General features: G+C 55.6%; 1 protein-coding gene across 8 annotated transcripts in view; it reads left to right on the top strand.

Moving 5' to 3' along the window:
* The window catches only part of Kcnt1 (potassium sodium-activated channel subfamily T member 1), a 55957-nt gene that overhangs the window by 23057 nt on the left and 10322 nt on the right, over positions 1 to 22578 (top strand). For 6 of the 8 annotated variants that reach the window (XM_005346274.2, XM_005346273.2, XM_026789869.1 and 3 more), the window contains 22 exons: positions 2449 to 2528; positions 3104 to 3203; positions 5549 to 5605; positions 5964 to 6012; positions 6818 to 6877; positions 7067 to 7141; positions 7209 to 7292; positions 7865 to 7959; positions 8894 to 9074; positions 11166 to 11330; positions 11608 to 11744; positions 13255 to 13318; positions 13405 to 13513; positions 14040 to 14148; positions 14367 to 14516; positions 14873 to 15111; positions 16390 to 16639; positions 18186 to 18291; positions 19438 to 19610; positions 20033 to 20104; positions 20281 to 20415; positions 20955 to 21066. In XM_005346274.2, the coding sequence (XP_005346331.1) occupies positions 2449 to 2528; positions 3104 to 3203; positions 5549 to 5605; positions 5964 to 6012; positions 6818 to 6877; positions 7067 to 7141; positions 7209 to 7292; positions 7865 to 7959; positions 8894 to 9074; positions 11166 to 11330; positions 11608 to 11744; positions 13255 to 13318; positions 13405 to 13513; positions 14040 to 14148; positions 14367 to 14516; positions 14873 to 15111; positions 16390 to 16639; positions 18186 to 18291; positions 19438 to 19610; positions 20033 to 20104; positions 20281 to 20415; positions 20955 to 21066 (2602 nt within the window). The remainder of the gene's footprint in view (positions 1 to 2448; positions 2529 to 3103; positions 3204 to 5548; positions 5606 to 5963; positions 6013 to 6817; positions 6878 to 7066; positions 7142 to 7208; positions 7293 to 7864; positions 7960 to 8893; positions 9075 to 11165; positions 11331 to 11607; positions 11745 to 13254; positions 13319 to 13404; positions 13514 to 14039; positions 14149 to 14366; positions 14517 to 14872; positions 15112 to 16389; positions 16640 to 18185; positions 18292 to 19437; positions 19611 to 20032; positions 20105 to 20280; positions 20416 to 20954; positions 21067 to 22578) is intronic. The other 2 variants (XM_026789848.1, XM_026789856.1) reach the window with 2 other exon arrangements.

Here is a 22578-nt window from a genome sequence, read left to right as displayed (position 1 = left end):
GGGTGCAGAGGTGCGCTGTAGCATCACGTGGGGTGCAGAGGTGTGCTGTAGCATCACGTGGGTGTGCTTAACAGTGTGGCGCATGGAACTGGCTGGTGTGCAGTGTAGTGTGTCCAGCACAACTGGCGATGTGTGCTGGGACAGCAGAATGTACTGAGATGCTGGGTAAAGTGGAGTTTAGACATATAGAGGGGTGGGCTAGAGTACACCAACCATTAGCACGGGGCTGGCCCCTCCTTGTCTCTGGGAAGCTTGGCTTGCTGTGCAGTCCAGGGTGGACCCAGTCTGCACAGCACCAAACCCCAGGAGTGCCGTGGTTCTGGTGAGGTGAGCAGGCCTTTGGGCCCTCAGGCAACTCTGTGATGTGCAGAGCCACTGTGACCCAGGCCACTCCCCCAGGCCACGGGCAGGTCACATGACAAAGTGGCTGTGCTCAGTAGGCTTCAGAGAGTGATTAGATTTTAAAATATATTTGCATGTCCCTTGTTTATTTATTTGGTGTATGCTTGTTGGGACACGCATGTACCACGGCATGCATGTGAAGGTTGGTTGTTGTGGAATATTAGTTGAAGATGTGTTACATTTGTTCATGCTGTGGAGTATTTGTTTAATGATGCAAAGATGTATTGGCATTCTTTTCTGTTGCATTTGCTTAACTCTGTGAAGCTGTGTTATTTTGCCTGCCTGCAGCACCTGATTGGGCTAATAAAAAGCTGAACGGCCAGTAGCCAGGCAGGGAGTGGGAATAGGTGGGGCTGCGGGCGGAGAGAATACACAGAAGGAAAAAATCGTAAGAGGGGGAGCAAAGAGGAGCAAGAGGGGGAAGCAAGGGGCCAGCTGCCCAGCTACACAGCCAGACATGGAATAAGAAGGAAAGAAAAGATATACAGAAATAGAGAAAAGGTAAAGGCCCAGAGGCAAAAAGTTTGACGGGATAATTTAAGAAAAGCTGGCTAAAAATAAGCCAAGCTAAGACCGGGCATTTATAATAATAAGACTCCGTATATTTATTTGGGAACTGGGTGGAACAAAGAGAAAGAAAAAAAAAAAAGAACTACAGTTGATGGGTAACTTGCCGTAGTCAGTTTTCTCCTTCCACTTTGTGGGACCCGGGATCCAGTTCAGGTAGCTGGGCTTGGTGGCAAGTGCTGTCACCCACTAAGCCATCTCACTGGCCTGACAGAGACCATTGCAAACACTTTCGGTGCTGTTGGAATAGTCGTCCGCAGCCAGGCACTGACATTAAACTCTCCAACTGTCTTGATGAGCCGGTACCTGATCAAAGGATAATGGTGTTCTGGGTCCGCCCACCCTGGGCTCAGTGCCGCCTTCCCCAGCAGGCAGTAGCAATGTGGGGGGGGGGGAGGTAGAAACAGGGATCCAAGCTGGTGTTTGCCTCCTTTGCCGACTTCTCCAAGCCCTACAAGACCCTTGCAGGCTGCAAGATATGCTGTCCCTCTGCCTTTCTGTGCTATGGTCCCTGGTGCTGTGTCCCACCTGATTCCTTCCTGGTGGAGTTTCTGTCTGTTGGGGAGATGCTGAGGTTGTTCTGATAGAAGCCAGGTGTCCAGGGAGCCCTGTGTCCATCACAGCGAGCCATGGACCATTCAAGGGCACACGAGAGGGAAAATGCAGCAAGCTGACCACACCTGCTACAGGAGTCCAAGCTGATGCGAACTCCAGACTCAGATTCGCATCATCCTTCCCCTGTGAGCACTGGCTTTCTCCTCTCCTACTCCTGAATGGGATGGGCAGGGCATAGGATTATGTCTGCAGCTTGGGGGTTGAGAACAGTGCCTTTGTCTTCCCTTCGCCACAGAGTTATTCTCAGTGAGCGCGTGGCTCTTCCTGGGTGTGGCAATGGGGCATAAGTGAGTAGCCAGGTGCTCACTCACTATTTACCCTGGGTGATCTGAGGACTTCAGAGACTGTGAGTGTGGCCACGCCTCAGAGACTGGCCTCCGTGTGCAGTGCCACGGGAGGGGGAACATGGAGGTCAGAGGGCTGATGGCCAGGCTCACAGGATGACTGCTTCTTGCTGGCCCTTCTGACCATCCCTGAGATTATAATGTATGGCCTCAGAATACAAACTCTGGAGGCCACCAGAAGCAATGACTGTCAACTCCTGAACATTTTACTAAGAAGGTTTGGATACCCAGTGCCCAAAGCTCCGTGGGTGCTGTGGCCCTGATCTCCTCGGGGCCTGGAGAGCTCTGGATGCTGAGAAGATGTTACCCAGTGGCTGCAGGTGTAGCAAGGGGAGGCTGCGGGGGGATGAATGGCTGCTTCACACCACAGACCTTCAGGTTCTCTCCCAAGTTCCTCTCTGCTCCTATGGTTTGAAAGAACTCAGCTGGGCTTGGGACTCTGGCTCTGGCTTGAGGCTCCAGCCCCTGCCTTGGGCCTGAACCCCCTGACCCTAAGCCTCAGCCTCCTCTTCTCCTTCAGGGTCCAGGTGGAATTCTATGTCAATGAGAACACCTGCAAAGAGCGGCTCAAGCTGTTCTTCATCAAAAACCAAAGATCCAGTGAGTCGGGGACCTGGAGGAGGGGGTTGGGCAGGGTTGGGAGCCTGAAGAAATGTGCCAACTGCATGGGCAGAGGGCAGAGGTCACCTTGACTTCCCGTTTTCTGACCTGTGGAGACATGACTCCCCCCATTCTGGACACTGGGTTGAATTGGGCTAGGCTGTCCCCAGGAGCCAGCTGAGCCATCTCCTGTGTCACCCAACCCACACCCTAGGAATCCCCACCTCCACACTTCCCTGACTCCTTCCCAGCTTTAAGCTTGGCCACTCTGGACCTACCTGAGATGCAAGAAAGGGCTTGGAAGTTAGGCTGTGGCGCCAAGTGTCTAAATCTGTTCCCGCGAGGGAAGCGCCCTCAGGAAATCCTCTGCACCCCAATCCTCTGCACCGAGCCTCAGTGACCAGAGGAGTCTGGCTGGGGAAGGGGTGCTGATGCATCTGTCCTCTGCATCTGGAATACAAGTGCACGATGGAAGTCCATGCGGGGCCCCTTCAGGAGGGAGCTGTTGAGAGACCCCAGCAGAGCGGGTAGGCCTGCTCCTTGCAGCTCCTACCCCGATGTCACCCTCTCCACAGGCCTGAGGATCCGGCTGTTCAACTTCTCCCTCAAGCTGCTCACCTGCCTGCTGTACATCGTCCGTGTCCTGCTCGACAACCCAGACCAGGGCATCGGATGGTGGGTGACCTGGGGGGCTGGGGTCCTCAGACTGAGCCTTTCCAATGATCCATCCTCACTGGTATTTTGGGCATTCGTGTGGAAGACCTGTGACCCACACTTACCAGACTACTAGGGAGCCCTGTCAGCAGAGCTTTGAAAGTCTTCTTCCCTTAGCGTGACCCCAACCTAGAGCCATGTCCAGACACCACTCAGTCAGGCCTAGAATGATGGCTGGGCCCCCAGTGTGGAGCTGTGCATGCAGGCACAGAGTGTGTTCTAACCATCTTGAGGAAGAGGTATCTGCTGTCAAGTGGGCTTAGAGGACCCGGCAGATGAGGCTGAGGATTCTTCCTCTGAAGTCTTCTCGGTAATCCTCCCACTGCCTAGCTGCTTTGAGACGTCAGTGCTGTTTCCCAGCCCAGATCCTTGCAGGGTGTCATTGTCTTCCCTGAGAGTTGCTGGTCTCTCAGTGCCTGGGGAGGCCTTGGCATGCTTCCAGTTCATCTCTGGACTGATCCAGAAGCCCTCAGTGCCAGGATTGTCTTGAGTTGTGCCCCGTGGGGTTTGGAAGCTGGGCCCTGGGCCACGGGCGCGCTTGTCACTCCTCCCTCCTACTCTGCCCCCTCTTATCCTCTCAATTCTATTCTGAGGTGACACTCTTCCCCCAGGTCTGAGTTGCTGCATCTGTCACTTCCTGGTTTCCCACAGCCCTCTGAGGATGCTGTACTTGGCCCTTCACTTTGTTAGTTACTTCTGCCAAGAACATTTCTTTTGAACTCTGCTGGCCTCTGACTTGCAGGCCAGTGGGTTTGACAAGTGGGCTCAGATGCCACAGGACTCCTTAGTCAGAGCCAGGAGTTTGAGGGCCACTGCTGGGCCAAACGTGGACCCTGCCAACATTGACTTACTTCTTGGGCTACCCAGAGCAGGCTCTTCCTGAACTGCTGAGGTCCTGTAAATCTCCAGGAGGAGGCCAGTCCCTGGAGCTTGTGTGCGGAGTTGTACTGAATTCCTTATTTTCATCTGTTGCCCACTTTCGGGAAAACTAGAATTCCCAGATCGGAAACCCTCACATGCTATTGAGAACAAACCTTTTATCACTGCCCAGGAGGTCAGTGGAAGGAAGACCCCTCCGTGACTGTTTGAGGGGAAATAGGGGCTATCGCTGACTCAAAAAACTCTCTTCTGGATCTATTACACTTTTTCCAAACCCCCGAGGCTTCAGGACATCTGCTTCCACCTCCCTAGAGGACCCAAGTCTGTTGAATTCATCACCATCACTAGCAGGGCTAATGGGCAGGGGAGGGGAGATGATGAATATTTGGGTGATGGACGGATGGGTGAATGCTGCATAGCTGTACACCGGATGGGTAGATGGATGGACAGAAGCATGGGTAGTCGAATAGGGGACGAGATGCTGCATAAGGAGATGGATACAGGAATTACAGATCAGGTGATGATGGATGCATGGACCAAGGATGAGATCATACCTAGATAGACATATGGATGAATGTTGATGAGAGATGAATGGATGGATGTTGGATAGAATGATGAACACAGGTCAATGGACGCATGGGTCATAGATCAGATGATGATGGATAATAGATAGGTGAATGCACGGACCGTAGATGATACAAAGGAGGGATAGATGAGTGGTTGCTGATGAAGGATAAGTAGGTAGATGTTGGATAAGAGGCTGAGAGAAAGGCTCAGAGACTTCGGTGGGTACTGAGTGAATCAACCCCAATAAAGCTCAGGTGAGGTGAGGACAGGGAAGAAGTGGCTCCTTCCTGGGTTCTCTGAGCAGTGAGGTCCCTGTGGTAGCCAACCCTGGTGCTAGTTATGGCCTGAAGCAGAGCTAGAATGTTGGCTATGCCCTGCTACCTCTCATCAGCTGATTCCAAGGTGCTTGGATATGCCTATCTTCAAGTGGCTTGGGGGATGAGGGTCGTTAATTCATCTCTTTCTGACTCTCAAAAACTATCCAGGCTGGTTTGGGCAGCTCCAACCTCCAGCGGGCATCAATGTCACACTGGGCCATCTGTGGTTATACAGGAGCTTGTTGTTGGCTCAGGCTGAGTCTTCACTTTCTCCTGAGCAGCAGCTCACTGCAGGGCCCAGACCTCTAGACAGGGACGTGTTCTCTACGCTTCTTGTTTCGAGAGCCTCCTCACACGGTCACGGCAGGCCAGGGAGGCCCCGCACATGCTGGAGCATCAGCTCCAGTTGGGGCATACGGTGGGCCCTGAGTGAGCCAGTGGGTGCCTTTCCCAATTTCCCTGAGCCCATAGCAGCTCTGGAAAGGACCCTTGGCATTGGTCCTGGAGGTCTGGGACTGGGCCAGTGCTTTTGTCTCTCCACAGCTGGGGCTGCACGAAGTATAACTACACTTTCAATGGCTCATCCTCCGAGTTCCACTGGTGAGTTTGCTCCTGGCTCCCATTTGTCAGGGCCGTACTGGGCCGGGCCAGGAACGGGGTAGACAGATGTGGTCTATGGGAGTTTAACTTTCTGGCCCTGGTGAAGCCAATGTGCACCTGAGGTCCATTAAAGTCCCTGGGGTATGTTCAGCTGCACCCTTGCACCCTGGCTGAATCTGCACCGAGGATCTTCCCCATCAGAGAGGAGGAATTTTGAATGAAGCACATGTTTCTCCACTCACCCTCCACATCTGGCTAGTGGGCCCTCACTACCTCGGGAACATTCTTCTGGAGCCTGAAGAGGAAGTGTCCTGACAGCTCTCACCCTGGCCGGGCCTCACCTCCCTTTTTTCCCTAGGGCTCCCATCCTGTGGGTGGAGAGGAAGATGACTTTGTGGGTGATTCAGGTGAGTCCCAGTCTACCCCTCCACCCTGCACAGTGGAGGCTGCTTGTGTGGACTCAGGAAGGAGAGGGCTTGGGTTAAGTAAGAGAACATAAGTCCTGTTCAGCAAGCAAGGGCCTCGGGCTCACCCATGAAGCAAGGGACTTAGGCCCAGTAAGGCCTGACAGCTCGTACTGTAGTTTTCCCAGATCGCTGAGGGCATACTTCCCTCTTCATTTCTTTCCTGATCAGAACCTCTCCCCCCTGCTGACCCACCCTCTCCTTACTGTCTACCTGAGAAGTAGGTAGGGGTCAGGAACGCAGGCCAGCTTCTGAGGGGGTCTTCCCTAACTATGTGCCAGAGGCCTAGCCTGAAGGGTCCCATAGGACTCATAGATGCCTGTAGCGGAGGCTCCATCCCTACCCAGGGCCCAAGGAGTACTGCCAACCCAGCCTCATGCCCTCACTGCCACCTCTGCCTCCTAGGGTGGCTTTAGTGGTGCTCTTACCACTCCCCTACTTCATTGGCACTGATTGTCCACAGGGTGTCCCAGCAGGGCAGGGATGGCGTCTGGGCTGCCTTCTACCAACCCTAAGGCCTAGAGTAGCTGCCTGCAAGTCTTTCCAATCAAGACCATCTTATTTCAGCAGCAAGGGTGCAGGCAGCCCTGTACACAAACACACACACACACACACACACACACACACACACACATACACACACACACACACACACACCCGGCTTTGTCAGGACTCTGCCTGCTGAGCCCCTCAGAGGTCAGGCCCTGTTCCCAGATCTGCTCCGAGTCTCTTTCCTTTCTTCACTCAGGTCATTGTGGCCACAATAAGCTTCTTAGAGACCATGCTCCTCATTTACCTCAGCTACAAGGTGAGTCCCTCCCTGCACCTTCCCCGCCCTGGTTTCCACCATGCCCTTTCTCCACAGCCCCTCCCTTAGCACCTATGATCCAAGGACTGCCCACTCCCAACCCTTACCTCTGCCTACCTTCCAAGCTCCCAGTTCCCTTCCCTGCTCCTGACTACCCCTTGCTGGCTCTGAAGTACCTCTGGCCCCCAGGGCAACATCTGGGAGCAGGTCTTCCATGTTCCTTTCGTCCTGGAGATGATCAACACGCTGCCCTTCATCATCACGGTGGGTGAGCCCCAGCCCCAAGCTCGGCTACCTGAGCCCTACCTGACCTCTCCCCCACACACCACAGGTCTTCTGGCCGCCTCTTCGGAACCTGTTCATCCCCGTGTTTCTCAACTGCTGGCTGGCCAAGCACGCGCTGGAGAACATGATCGTAAGTGAGCACTGGCTCCTGTTGGCTCCTTGAGAACAGTTTCCCCACCTGCTGGCGGGACCAGGCGGTGGCCCGGGGGACTGCCTGCCATGTGACACATTCCAGTCCAGCCAGCCGTGAGCTTCCTCTTTCCCAGGGCTGGGGAGAAGGTGGGACAGGGTGTGCAGAGGTGAGTAAGCACAACCAGAACCAGGCTGCAAAATCAGGGCTGGAAGAATGCAGGCTCCGACTATCCCTCTGGCTAGCCTCTGCTGGAATAAACCCATCTCCTGGAAATGAGAGCCAGGATGACAGCTGTCTCCCTGGTGGCCTGCACCTTCCTGGCCAGATCCCTTGACTCAGCTCTGTCCCACTTGCACAGTGATGTAAGAGTCTTCAAGCCAAAGATGCTCACACCTATCTGCCCTCTGGCACATTTTGCTCACCCTGAGACCAAGCTGAGGTCCGTGTGACCAGCACTGGGCAATGATGCCTGTAAGCCCTCTCTTGGGAAGGAATTATAATCAGATCTCTGCTTATTATGTGTGGGAGTGTCTATGGTTCCTGCCTTCTGATGGCTGCATTCTCTGCAGAATGACTTCCACCGTGCCATCCTGCGCACGCAGTCAGCCATGTTCAACCAGGTGCTCATCCTCTTCTGTACCCTGCTGTGTCTCGTCTTCACGGGGTGAGTGCCCTAGTCACCACATGGTCGCAGCAGGTAGCCATGGAAGACCGCAAGCCTAGGAGATAGATCAGGGGAGGTGACAGAAGAGGCACAAAGAGAACTGTAGAACTTAGCTCCAAACTCTTGTGTCCGGAGATCAGGGACACAATGGCACAACATCTGACCTGCAGGCGCCTGCCCAACTGGCTGGGTTTGCAACTCTCAAGGGAACTGGCCCCTGGGCTGAGTGTGGGCCCTTTGGTTTGAGGTCCATTTGAGAACGGAGTCTAGAAGCAGCCAGGGTCTCTTGGAGGGTCACTTAGAGCGGGGAGCTTCTGGTCACGTGGGCAGACCTTCCAACATCCTGCATCAGCCTGTGGAGTGGCCCTGTTCCATGTCCCCAAGAGGCCCAGTCACCCCTGCTATCCCTCAGGCAAGGATGAGCTGGCTAGGAGTGGCCGCAGGTCCTGGAGGACAGGTTGGCGGGGCTTGGGGCAGGCCCACACCATCCCTGCTACAGCTATACTCCTTTGCGGCTGAAGTGCACCCCTCACCATGGCAGCCCCACCGCCTTACTACTGACTGGCATCACCTGCGGGTGCTGGGCATCCAGACCCAACTCTACAATCTCACTCACTCGGTGTCCCAGTGATCAGGAGTGCGTCACTTCTGTCCTAGGTGATAAGGTCCCCGGGACTGGTAGAGCCTTACCCCTCTGGAAGGTGGGGAGGTGGGGAGGCCCTGTGTTCATGTTCACAGCAGCCAGCTCAGGTATCCCTACTCCACATTGTAGCCTTGTCTCTTACCATTCAGGTCCTCCCATCCATGGCTGCAGCCCCTGCCCTCCCTGCTGCAGTCTACCCTACTGCTGCAATCCCTGCTCCCCCTGCTGCAGCCTCCCCCCCACTGAAGCCCCTCCCTGCCACTGCTGCAGCCCTGTTCTCCCGATTTCTAGGACCTGTGGAATCCAGCACCTGGAGCGGGCAGGTGGGAACTTGAACCTGCTGACTTCCTTCTACTTCTGCATCGTCACTTTTTCAACTGTGGGCTTTGGTGATGTGACACCCAAGATCTGGCCATCCCAGCTGCTGGTGGTCATCCTGATCTGTGTGACCCTTGTGGTACTCCCGCTGCAGGTGAGTCCCCATGCTCAACACAGGGACAGCCAAGAGTCATTCCATGAGGAGTAGCATAAGGACAGGAGGGATCTGTGGGGTCGAGCACACACGTCAGGAGGTCGTTCCCAGGAGAGGCTGGAGAGAAGGCGTCCCCTGTCTACGGAGGGTCATTGCAGAGGTTCTCCCTTGACCCGAGTCAACAGTGAATTGTTCTGCCAAAGAGCAACCATGGAAGACAGGCTTTTCCTTCCAGAGGGTCTGAGGTGCCCAAGTGACCCCTCAAGAACCTATGCAGAGATGGATTGTTGGGGTGAACTTCACCCTCTTTCTCAACCACAGCTAAACAACTTTTAGGGCTACAAGGGGCAACTGGAAGCACCATTGCTGACCCTGAGCTCTGACCCTGGGCTAGTCCCACCTCTGACCTTGCAGCCCTGAGCCTCAAGCCCAGCAGACACCCCTTACTTCTCCCGGCCCCTGTCCTGAGAATGCTGCCCTGGAAGCCTACAGTGTATTAATCCTGTCCCTGTCACACATCACTGCCCTTCCAGGCCTCTCTCCCCGACCTGTTAGCTTTTCTGTGTCCAGAAGCCGGTCCTGGAGCATCCTGCTTCGAGCTGCTGGTCTGGAGTGTGTGCTGTGCTTCTAGCTGGTGGCCTCAAGCATTCCGCTGGTAGCTGCTAGTCTGTGAACTCATTCCTTGCCTTGTTTAAGGGTCCTGCCCTTCTCCAGGCAGCTGAAGTTTTAACGAGGTCTAATACACCAAACTTTCTCTTAACATCTTCCTCTCTTACCTGAAAAGGCCACTTCCTCCCTCCGCTGTAAGTCTGTTTTCTTGCAAAAGTTTTAGGTTATCTCTTCACATGGAGCTGCAGCGGGCTAGCGGGAGCCCTGGGAGGTCCCATGGTTGTGGTGGCCTCCTAAGCCTACCCTCCACCTTATGGGCATCTCCATATGACCATGTGGTCCTTGTCCCACATACAAGGACCCATGGGTATTGGATTTAGTAGTCACCATAATTCAAGATGATCTCAGGTCAACAGATTAAAGTTGCAAAAACCCCCTTTTCCAAATCAGCTCCTGCCTCAGGATTCTGAGCAGACATACACTTTAGGGGTCACTGTGAACCCTTTGAACCCTTCATTAACTCTCTGACCCCCTCACCATAGCCTGCAAGACAGGCACTCTTCTCATACTTTCCAAGTGAGGAAACTGAGGCCTGAGAGAGGTCAGAAGCAAGCCCAGGTTGTCCAGCAGCAGTGCCCTGCCATGGGCCACCAAAAGGGAACTCCTGTGTTCCCCAGCCCAAGGATCTTGAACACCCATGGACCACCTGCAGGGAGCTTCTGTGTTCTCAGCCCGAGGGTCTTGAACACCCCATGGTCCACCTGCAGGGAGTCCCCGTGCTCCCAGCCCGAGGGTCTTGACCACTCCCAGCCACAGGTCTCCTGGTGAGGACCCGTGGAAGTGAGATGCAGACTTGAGAATGGACATAGTGGTCAGGGTCTACTGCCACAGTCCACTCAGAAATGCGCTAAATCCATGTCTGGTTCTGGTGCTCAAGATGAAACAGGCAGTGGGCATCTGACCTCAGAGCCATATGCAGGGTGAAGCCTTGGGCAGAGCCAGTGCCCTGCAGCTCACGTGGCCCAGGCAGATGGGAACATGTCAGTTCTTGTAACTCTTCCCACCCAGCCCTAGAGGACCCCTGTGTGGTGTCTGCATCAGGACCTCATCTGGTCACTGTTAGAGAGAAATCCCTAATTTCAGTGTTGAGCGTTTCCTAATACTGTCAGGAAAGCTGATAGGCAGAGCCAAGACTCTGTCTGTCCAGATGTCAGAGTATAGACTCTGGCACCCGCTACTGGCCATGTGGCTTCTGAGGCCATGAGCTAGACTTCCCATGGCTGGAGTCACACACCACAGTTTCTGACACCTCTTTATATATGCCATCTCCTGGTCCTGCTCTGGTTTCTGCTAAGGTCACCGTCCCCATCACTTCTACATCCTGCCAGCCAAGCAGGCCTGCTCTTACTCTCTGCCCTTAGCACCTGCCCCACCCTCCTTTGTCCCCCACTGGATGCCAGTGTCCACCCCCCCTCCCCACAGTTTGAAGAGCTTGTCTACCTCTGGATGGAACGGCAGAAGTCAGGGGGTAACTACAGCCGCCACAGAGCACAGACGGAAAAACATGTGGTCCTGTGTGTTAGCTCCCTCAAGATTGACCTCCTCATGGACTTCCTGAATGAGTTCTATGCCCATCCCCGTCTCCAGGTAAGGCTGTAGGCACCCCTGGGGAGCCTCAGACTTTTCCCAGGCTCCCAAAGCAGTCACCTCCCCCCACCCCTCACCCCCCATTGTACAAGACTGTCACATGCTTGAGCATGGTACCTGAGCACTCTAGTCCCTGGTTATTATATCTGGTGTGTGTTTGGGGAGGGGGGGCTGTGGTGGTCCCATAAGGCCCTGGGAATAATACCATCAAGGAAACAATACAGGCTGGGGGGACAGGATCCGGCTCAGAGGCACTGACTTACAACCTGGCCAGCAGGACTACTACGTGGTCATCCTGTGTCCCTCCGAAATGGATGTCCAGGTGCGCAGGGTACTGCAGATTCCCCTGTGGTCCCAGCGGGTCATCTACCTCCAGGGCTCTGCCCTCAAGGACCAGGACCTCATGCGAGCCAAGTGAGTGCCGGCCAGGACAGCGCAGCTAGACCTAGGCCTGAGGCCACGGGGAGTCCCCAGGTAGAAGTGGAACCATGACAGGCATGGCTTGGCACAGAGCCTGAGGCAGGCAGGGGTTCCAGGTGGAGGCAGGGCCAGGGTGGGTGAAAGGTCAGGGTCTGGGACCAGGTGAGTGGGACCCTAGCGTTTGTCCATCCCTCCCTGCTAGTTGCAGCTACACAGCCTAGCAAACACACCTGGCCAAGCTGTGTTCTTGCGCTGTGGGTCTCGCCTTTGGGCATCTTTCCCTCTCTTGCTCTGAGTCTGGGGATTTTTCTCTGTCAGATTTCAGGAAGCTTAAAATAGACCAGGGGTGGGAGTGGGGAGAACCTGGCTTCTGAGAGTCAGTGGTAAAGACACGAGGGCTGAAGGTGGCTCTTGATTTAAAGACAAGTTGACAGAGCGTCTTGAGGTAACAAGAATGTGCTGTTAACATGTAACTGGACTGTGCTACTGCACCATCTGGGACTCTTCCCCCAACGCCTCCCATGCCACATTTTCATTCCAGAAGGTTCCTGTACCCTTCGTTGTGTGGTACAGGTGGTGCATGGCCAAGGGCAAGCAGAACAACAACCCAGGTCTCTCATCCCCAGAATCCTGAGCCTCGGCTCCCACGGGGATCCTGCCCAGTTCACATGAGACTGTAGCTGCTTGTGTCCAGCTCTGGACTGGTAGATGGGACAGAGGAAGTGGTAGCCAAGCAGGGAGGCACCCAAGGTTTTTGTGGGGCAGGCGTGAGGCTTTACTGCCCTGTTTGTTGGGTAAAGGTTTCTCCAACCAGCTCTCAGCAGGGTCAAGTTGTTTCTGTAGCTAGTCTCCTGGGAACCTGGAAGGAGTTAGGAATGACCACCCAAGACCGGGCTGCTAAATAGTCAAGCAGAAGAGGAGACAGGCTTTATGGTCTAACTTAGGGTGTATGGGAGCCCAGGAGATAGGCCCCAGATGCTGGACAGTGCCCCACAAAAAGTCAGCGTCCCTAGGGCCTCGGTCATCAGCACCATTGAGACAAGCTCTCAGGAGGACCCACTCTTTCTGGCCCTAAGCCTCTGACAACTGTAAGCAGAGTCCAGAGTGTGGATGAATGTAGTGGATCGTGGCTTAGAACCCCCTCTTGGGCACCATCATGCCACAGCTTGGGAACCCTGGCCAATCAGTGTTTCCAGGGCAGGCTTGGCCCATGGGCTTTGTTCGGCATCTGAGCTTCGACTCTGCTATGAGTGTCCAGTCATCCTGACCTTTCCAGAATGTTCCTGGAGGATCTGGGGAGGCTAGGAGGCCTGGGATGCCCTGCAGGATTTGATGCTGAGACCTGCTAAGCCAGGCCAGACTACCTTAGCAAGGCCCCCTGCTGGGCCATCCTCTCTCTCTCACCCTTCATACACCGGGCCCCTCCTGACCTCCTGACTTCCTGACCTCCTCCTGGGGAGGCCCTCTGGGTCTATAGCCTCGCTCAGCAGCTGGTGCTCTACAGGATGGACAACGGAGAGGCCTGCTTTATCCTCAGCAGCAGGAACGAGGTGGACCGCACAGCTGCGGTGAGTTCAGACACACTCCCCCCAAGCCTGCGCTTCCTGCCTACCCTCAGCGGTAGGCCCTCCATCACCAACCACACCTCCCCCAGGATCACCAGACCATTCTTCGAGCCTGGGCTGTGAAGGACTTTGCCCCCAACTGTCCCCTCTACGTCCAGATCCTCAAGCCCGAAAACAAGTTTCACGTCAAATTTGCTGGTGTGTTTGGGGCCCTGTGGCATCATGAGCATGCAGACTGCAAGGGGGTGAAGGGTGGGGTGAAGTAAAGTATTCTTCTCATAAGATCAAGGAGGGTTCATCCTGGGGAGAGCATGCCCACCAGATCTCTGCATCAGAGAATGGAGAGCTACCAGGGGTAGCCTTGGCAGATGATCTGGCCTCTACCTGGGGCCGAGATCGGTGGGAACAGGAGCCAGAAGTGGTGTGGGAGGCAAGGACACTATCTGATCAGAACCTCTATGGCCAGAGCCCATGGTGGGCACCTGGGGGACAGGTAAGGGCCCACCTGGGTGGAACTGGAGTGGCCCCAGAAACACAGTTGCACCTTTGGGATTCAACATGCAGCTCGCCAAGGTGCTGAACCCCTGCTGAGTAGGAGCCGGCTGCTCAGGCTTCCAGGGGCACCAAGCAGGAGAGCCTTGACACATTCAGAAAGACGTGGGTGCTGTGTAGGGGGTACCACAGACAGCAGGGGTGGCAGGCACTGACCCTGCAGTCCCCACAGACCACGTGGTATGCGAGGAAGAATGCAAGTACGCCATGCTGGCCCTGAACTGCATCTGCCCGGCCACCTCCACCCTCATCACCCTGCTGGTGCACACGTCCCGTGGCCAGTGAGTGCCCTGTGCCAGACCGACTACCACGCCCTGGCCGTCCCGACCAACCCCACAAGGCAGGGCGGGCTCCCTGGAGGAGGAGGGCATGTAGTGGGCAGAGGTCTGGCACAGGAAGGGGGTCCAGGGAGATGCAGGGTGCATTTAACCAATTGGGTAGGAGGGCCAGCCCTGACTGAGGGTGATAGCCTCCTTACCTTACCCTGCTCCTCTGGTAGGGAAGGACAGGAATCTCCAGAGCAGTGGCAGCGCATGTATGGGCGCTGCTCGGGCAATGAGGTGTACCACATCCGCATGGGCGACAGCAAATTCTTCCGGGAGTATGAGGGCAAGAGCTTCACCTACGCAGCCTTCCACGCACACAAGAAGTACGCGGGACTCGGGGCTGAATACAGGGTTGGAGCCCGCTGTCCCCACCATCACTCTACCCAGGGCCAGGTCAGCATGGGTGGGCCCCTGGGGCAGGAAAGTCACAGAATCTCAACCAAGGACAGCATAGCTTGGCTCTGCTACCTGGTGAGGACGGCCAAGTCAGGACATCCCAGAACAAGGCTCATGTAAGAACCTGCCACATAGCTTCTTCTGAGGCTGCCCTGGGGTCCTTAGGACCCTAATACCCGAGGAGAGGGCTTGTCCAAGAGGTCCAAATGGGATCCCTAGGAGGAGAATGAGTAGTTCAGGGGGTGCCAGGAGTGACCCTGAGCTCCAGGCCATGTCTGCTCAGGTATGGCGTGTGCCTCATTGGGATGAAACGTGAGGACAACAAGAGTATCCTGCTGAACCCGGGGCCACGGCACATCCTGGCCGCCTCCGACACCTGCTTCTACATCAACATCACCAAGGAGGAGAACTCGGCCTTCATCTTCAAGCAGGAGGAGAAGCAGAAGAGGCGGGGTCTTGCAGGGCAGGCACTGTATGAGGGGCCATCCCGTCTGCCAGTGCATAGCATCATTGCTTCTATGGGTGAGCTGGGGCAGTATGCAGGTGGTAGGTGGGTGGCTTCCAAGGGTGTGTTTCACACACCACCTGCCACTGGGCAGGAGACCCCTGACCCCTGAGGCTCGGCTCTTTCTTGGACAGTGTGAGCCTCTCCGAGCCTTGAATTGTGGATCTGTCCAATTGGGGTACCCCCACCAGTCAGAGTTCTGGTGAGCATCGGTTACCTGGGTAACTGAGAGCCTGTGAGGGTACTGTAGCAGTTAACTACCAACCAGAGGCCTCTGTAGTTCTATCAGCCCAGAGCATCCCTTGAATAGATGAAAGCCCTGGCATCCACTAGGGGTAGATTGTCTGAAATTGGCCACAGCTTAGCCTCAAGGCTCTTCGCAGGGACTGCTGTCTTCCTAGAACTGGTCCCAGTGACTTCCTGAGCAGGGCTGGGCCAAAACTCAGAAGGTAGTTCTTCTGGCATGTTTCATCCCCTACCAGCCCTCCAGGGGACAGCAGGGAACAGGAACAGGTCATTTAAACTCTCAGGCCACAGACCCGCAGGTAATCCAGGGCAATCACCATCTCATGTGGTGCTAGACCCAAGCTGTGACCCTCAAAACAAGTTGACGCTAATAAGTGCCCACCGTATGCCCAGTCTAAGTGGTCTCTAGGGATCGGGTGCTTTGACTCTGTGGTACACATTCTCAGCCATGTGTGACATGAGCCAGCAGCTGCCTGGCTCTGAAGTCACTCCCACAGTAACAGCTTGCTCTGGCGGTCAGGCCTGAGGGGGAGCTTGGGGTTGGGGTTCTTCTGCCCAGCCCAACCTCCATCCATTCCTTGTATTTGCTCACGCCCATGCCTGAGACGGAGTAGCTCAGGAAGCCCTTCCACCCACTCCTCAGTTCTGGCCCACAGAGGCTATGAGCTGCATCCTTGAGCCGGCCAACGACCCCAAGCTAGCAGCCCTGAGCTGAAGTGGGAGCACCAGAAACCAACAAATGCAAAATGGCCACACTGCTCCTGTGTTCCTAGGTGGCCACCCTCTCTAGCCCTGTCCTTAAAGTGGATCGACCAGTTTCCCATAAGCCTCAAGGGCCTCACCCTCAGGAAGTCAGAATCAGTAACAGCAACCAGTATGGATAGGGCCCTGGCTGGGGGCCAATCACCACCCCTTGGCCCTCCCCCCCTGCCCCGTGTCCTGAAGGGGAAACTGAGACTCAGGGATGTGCTGAAATTCCTAAGGCCGCACAGCTGGCCTAGAGAGTGGGGTAAGAAGGGCTGCTGGTCAGGTTCAACCCCTCTGTCCAGGGACAGTGGCCATGGACCTGCAGAACACAGACTGCCGGCCCTCCCAGGGTGGCGGTGGTGGTGGCGGCAGCGGCGGTGGCAGCTGCAAGCTGACTCTGCCCACGGAGAATGGCTCTGGTAGCCGGCGCCCCAGCATCGCACCTGTCCTGGAACTGGCAGACAGCTCAGCCCTGTTGCCCTGCGACCTGCTAAGTGACCAGTCAGAGGACGAGGTGACGCCCTCAGACGACGAGGGGCTCTCTGTGGTTGAGTGAGTGCTAAGTGGGGCTCGGCTTTCAGTGGGAGGGAAGGGTCCCCAGTGCTGGGTATAGAGGCAATCCCTGCTTCACAAATTGGGTCTTCTGGGTGGGGCCAGGGAATCACCCCAAGCCTAGTCCTGGGGAGCACTCGAGAGCATGCTGGCAGAGATGTACTAGGCTGCCACCCTCCCCCTGGCCTTGGCTGGAGTCAGAGATAATGGGACTCAGAGGCCCCATTCAGTGGCCTATAGAAGCAGCGTGGGTGATGGGGTAGCATAGCCCCATGACATCTCAACCACTGAGCTATCTGCCCTCGGTTATTCCATGAGTTGGGATAGAGCCAGGCAGTGAACCACAGACATTCCTGAGCTATCATCACAGCTGAATCAGATTCTCTTGGTACTGTGGGGTATGGCACCTCATTTCAGATGGGAATTCTTGGGGCAGGGTCTGTAGAAGTCACCAGCAGGTGATTTGGCTAGACCTTGTCCAGAACCAGAGACTACAAGCCTGTCTCAAGTGGACATCCTCCTGGCTGGGGTCTGAGGCCAAATCTTCCTGGCTGAGACCAAGAGGGACATTAGTAAGTCCTCAACAGTTTAGTTACCTTGACCTCAGTTAGGACATCCTCCTTTTGGGAGCTGCTCTAAGGTTGAGGGGTCAATGCTGGGGCTCCCAGATCCTGTAAGCAGAAAGTACATGGGTCCTTGTGGCTGTGTCCCTTGAGGTACATGGAAACAGAACTAGAGGGTGGTGGCCAGGGCCCAGTGTCAAAGCATGGCATGGTGTGTATTGAGCACTGTAGGGTGGGGAGGAAGGGAAGCAGCCTTCTGAGAGGCTAGTGTAGCCCACTGGAGGCCCAGGCCCAGGTACCTGCCTATCACCTGGGGTGCCATGGACATCCCTCAGTGGGCTGGTGATTACAGCCCTGGTGTTCTCAGCTTCTAGGCTCCATAGGGGGAGGGAGGGAGGGAAGGAGGGAGGGGGGAGGAAAGGAGAGAGGGAGGGAGGGAGAGTATGCATGTGTGTTGTGTGTGTTCACGTGGCATGTGTATGGACATGTGTGGAAGTGGGTGAACATTGCTTGTATGTGTGCAAGTGTACACATGTGTATGTGTGCATGCATCTGTTCCTGTGTTTTATTCCATGTGTATACATGTAAACAAATGCACACATACACATATTATGTGTGGAATTTTTCCCCGGGGACATAAGGGACCCATGGGTTACAAGCTACCTGCCTATCCCCATCTGAGTAGCTGAGGACTGACCATTGGAAGGATGCTCCCAGCCCTCTTGGATCCTGCGGAGGGGAGTGGTAACAAGTGGCCCCTCTGCACCCCACCTCAGCCTGGGCCATTCTAGGACCTTGGTGTACCTGTCCCAGCCCTAACCTGGGATGCAGGGACAGGTCTCTGAGGACTTGTCTCTTGTGACTGTCCCAGCAGATGTAGGGATTAGGAGCTGGGAGACAATAAGGCATCTCTGCTAGTACCCAGTGACTCCATGAATAGTCCAGGTAAAGGGTGCCATGCTGTGGTCCCTGTCTTCATCCAGGTACGTGAAGGGCTATCCCCCTAACTCACCCTACATTGGCAGCTCCCCGACCTTATGCCACCTCCTGCCTGTGAAAGCTCCCTTCTGCTGCCTGCGGCTGGACAAGGTAAGGCCGAGTCTCTGCAGCGGCACCCTAGACTCCACTGTGGCCACCATGTATTTCGGGGATGCTGCAATTGAGCAGGAGCAGACCCCCCTCTACCTCACCCACCCACTCTCCACCTCCCTGCTCTGAACTCACGGGCTGAAAGCAGGTTAGGACCCCCGGGCCCTGAGCCCCCAAACATCGTGCGTGTTCCCAAAGGAGGAAGACTCCTTCTCTCCTCATATAGCCCATCCCCAGAGTCAGGCAGAGCCGGGGTCTCCTGCCAGGGGAACCCAAGGCTCCAACGGTCTTGTCATTCTTTAAGTCAGCACACACCTTCCTGTCTTCCTGGGATCCCTTGTTGACCTCTGAAGAGCTTGGATCCTGTGTTCAGGGCAACAGAACTCCATCTATAATCGAGCCAGCCCATGCATCTGGGCTGAGCACCCTGAAGCGTGGTGGGGCTCAGCTGGCCGCGTCTCTGGCCATGCTGCCCTGCTGTGAAAGTGACTATCTCTATGGTCCAGTCACTGCCGAGATCAGGGCAGGATGGCTTCTAACCTTCCCCACTCTGAATCAGCTCTCTTAATTCTAGATCCCACCAATAGTTCTCCTCAGCATGTCGCCAAGGAAACCATCCTTGCACTCACGTGGTGGAGGCACATGGCCTCTTGTCTTACTCAGGGCCCATACTCATGTTGTTTTGGGATCTGAGCCCTTTGATGCTTGCCAGCCTCTCACACTTCCTCCCTGTGCATGCCCAGCTCTAGACTGGGACCGGGCACCAGGTCTGACTCAATTTAGGGAAAGGGAACAGAGGAAACAGATGATCAGATCAGATGCTGCCTGAGACCTTGATTCTGGGCTCTGTGGTGGGCAGAGCTAGGCACTGGACTGTGTGAGCACACACACACATACACGTGTGTGTGTACACATGACTTGGCCCTCTGTATTTCTGTAGCTAAATGCTGCAGTGACTGGCTTACACCCAGCTTTGTGGGACACTGACTTTAGTGGCAGCCAGCAGAATGAGCCCTGGTGGCTGGTGGCCCAATATCTACCCCGGGCTCCCATGTGCTCCCGTGTTGCATGCCCCTGCTATTGTTGGCCCATCAGCTTCTCCCACAGCCAGGGTGGTTGCCCAGCCTGGGTTTCCAACATCCCCAGGGCTGCAAACACAACAGCTATGAAGATGCCAAGGCCTATGGGTTCAAGAACAAACTGATTATCGTCTCTGCTGAGACGGCGGGCAACGGGCTCTACAACTTCATCGTGCCGCTGCGTGCCTACTATCGGTCTCGCCGGGAACTCAACCCCATCGTGCTGCTGCTTGACAACAAGTGAGACACTGTGCACTCCCATAATGCCTCTCTTCCTGTGTCAGGACTGCTGGCCAGTTCCCTGCTGTCTTCCGTGGCTATGCCTTCTGTATCTTACTGGCCTTAGCAGCTTCCTCCTCTAGTTTCTCCGGCAGCCTCTTTACATCACGTCCCCACAACTTGACAGTTCCCATGGCCCACGGGGATCCCCAAAACCATTGCTCCTTTCCTCCAAGGACCCAGAAGCATGGTAGCCAGAGCCCAAGGTCCAGTCTTGGCTGTATAACCTCAGCAAGTCCAGGGCCTCAGTTTCCCCTGGGTTGAATAAGTGGCAGAACTTTTGGCCTTAAGTTCCCCTCAGTCCCATGTTTTGGGGGCCCCAAGAGTGTGGAGAGGATAAAGCATAGAGCAAATGACACCTCTTGGCCCTGCTGTCCCCACAGACCTGACCACCACTTCCTGGAGGCTATCTGCTGCTTTCCCATGGTCTACTACATGGAGGGCTCCGTGGACAAGTAAGATGAGATCAGCCACGGCCACGGTGCATGCTGTCCCTCCACCGTCCTCCCCCAGAGCTCCTCAGTGAGCACTCAGCCCAGACCCGGGGAAAGAGAGGGAGGTTGAGAGGGACCCGGTGTGTGATGGGGAGGGGAATAGGGGAATCCATAGCCATAGCCCTTGCCCTGTGCAGCCTGGACAGCCTGTTGCAGTGCGGAATCATCTATGCCGACAACCTGGTGGTGGTGGACAAGGAGAGCACCATGAGCGCCGAAGAGGACTACATGGCAGATGCTAAGACCATTGTCAATGTTCAGACCATGTTTCGGTGAGCACCTGATGCCTGGGAGCCAGGCTTCCTACGAGGTCTCCACAGAAACGGATATGGAGAACCATGTGTCAGGACCACTGTGAGAACCCATAGCCCCAACCAAAGGACCCACCAAAGTCCACAGCCCTGACCATGGGACCTACAAGAGACCCCACAGCCCTGACCATGGGGCCCAGCACAGACCCCACAGCCCTGACCATGGGACCCACCATGGTCTCCAAAGCTATGACCATAGGACCCATCAGAGTCCACAGACCTCACCACAGGACCCACAAGAGACCACACTTCTGTGACTACAGGGACCCAACACAGACTCCCACAGCCCTGACCACAAAATCTACCAGAGACTAATGCCCACGGCTGTAACCGACGCAATAGAGACCACCCAGTCATGACCGCAGGACTCACCACAGACCCTCAGAGTCCTGGGACTGCCTCAGACCCTCAGCCCTGACTGACCACAGCCATACGACCCACCACAGACCCCCAGACTCTCAGCCCTGACTGGAGGACAACTCTGCTAATCCCTCCCCCAGGCTCTTCCCCAGCCTCAGTATCACCACAGAGCTTACCCACCCTTCCAACATGCGGTTTATGCAGTTCCGTGCCAAGGACAGCTACTCTCTGGCTCTCTCCAAACTGGAAAAGGTAAGTGGGCCCCTCCTGGTGGGTCAGCCTTCGCTAACAGGAGCAAGGTGAGGGAGAATGGGCTTCTGTCCCGTAGGAGCCAAGGAGATAGGCTCAGCTGATGCAAGGCTCTCCTTGGGGGGCTACTTCCCAGAGCACCTGCGAGTCAGTGGTAATCCTCTCTGGGATCGGCCAGGAACTGGTAACAGATACTCACAGCCCACCCGCCACCAGACCCTGCCTCTGTCCCAGCTCTGAAGATCAGAGAGTGGGGAAAGCCTCGTGCTTCTGACCATGGAATACTCTATGGATGGTATTGGCTAGGCCAGATGTGGAACTCAGGGACACAAGGGACTCAGTAAAAGGCGTTAGAGGCAAGCTAAGGACCCAGGAACCCACTAGGAATATGGGAAACTACAGGACTATGGGAGATAGGTCACTGTCTATGTTGCTCTGGTGTGTGGTGGCTGTAGCCACGCCTGCTATCCACACAAGGGATGGCCAGGTACTGGGGTGAGGGCAGTGGAAGCCATGTGTTAAGATGAAGACAACAGAGGTCAGGTATGGAGGAGGCAGCCACAGCTGCCAATGCCTGCTGTTCTGTGTGAGTCCCTAGCTCAGCCTGGGTCAGTGTGCTTGTGGTGAGCTGCCAGAGGCCAGCATGGCTGACTGAAGAAGGCAGGAATTGTCTGGGCCATGCCTGACTTCAGACATCAGGCAGAACAGACAAGCTCTGGAGTTTCTTACTGCCCATGAGCACAGAGCTGACTTGAAGCTAGGTCAAAGTGGAAGTGGCCCATGGGAGCCTGTCTGTGTAGGCTGCTATCTGGCTGAACCAGAGAGGCATGAGGGAGCCAGGCGGGCAGAGGACCAGACAACAGTGCGACTCCTGCTGTCCAGCTTACACCCATCCCTGGACTCTGCTCTCCCCAGCATCTGCATCCACACTGGAAAGGGTCAAGGGATGCCTAAGCAGTCCAAGGTGCTAGGATTCTCTGAGTGGCTACTCGGACCACGGCCCCACATATCACCAGGGTCCTCACAGTGTGACTGAGGGTAGGCCAGGCTGGTGTCCCTGCTTGGAGTCATCGTGGAGCCTGTGTTCCTATACACAGTCACACCTGGGGCCAGCCCTGCTCCTCAGGGGCCTCGAGGAAGCCTGGGAATAGGTGAAGGCAGCCTGCACAGACAGTAACTGGTTCACACAGCTAGGGCCTCTGCGGCAGATGTCAGCAGTGAAGGGTGGGGGTTTCTTTCATCCCCTCCATGTAGCATGGACCTGGTGGCTGGCCCATCCCTGCATTCTGGACTTGTCAGCTGTTGTCCGTCCCAGGGCAGTGAATGGTCCAGGGCCCATCATGTGGCTTTATCACAGTAGGGATGGCAAGGACAAACTGAAGAAATCAGAACACGGTGGTAGTGAATTCATGGATGCTGAGGGGTTGGGATCCACAGTGGTGGTAGTGAACTCATGGATGCTGGGGGGTTGGGATCCACAGTGGTGGTAGTGAACTCATGGATGCTGGGGGGTTG

The sequence above is a fragment of the Microtus ochrogaster genome, chromosome 4 (assembly GCF_000317375.1).
Source record: "Microtus ochrogaster isolate Prairie Vole_2 chromosome 4, MicOch1.0, whole genome shotgun sequence".
Taxonomy (NCBI): Eukaryota; Metazoa; Chordata; class Mammalia; order Rodentia; family Cricetidae; genus Microtus; species Microtus ochrogaster.
This window is presented reverse-complemented; position numbering and strand designations above follow the sequence as displayed.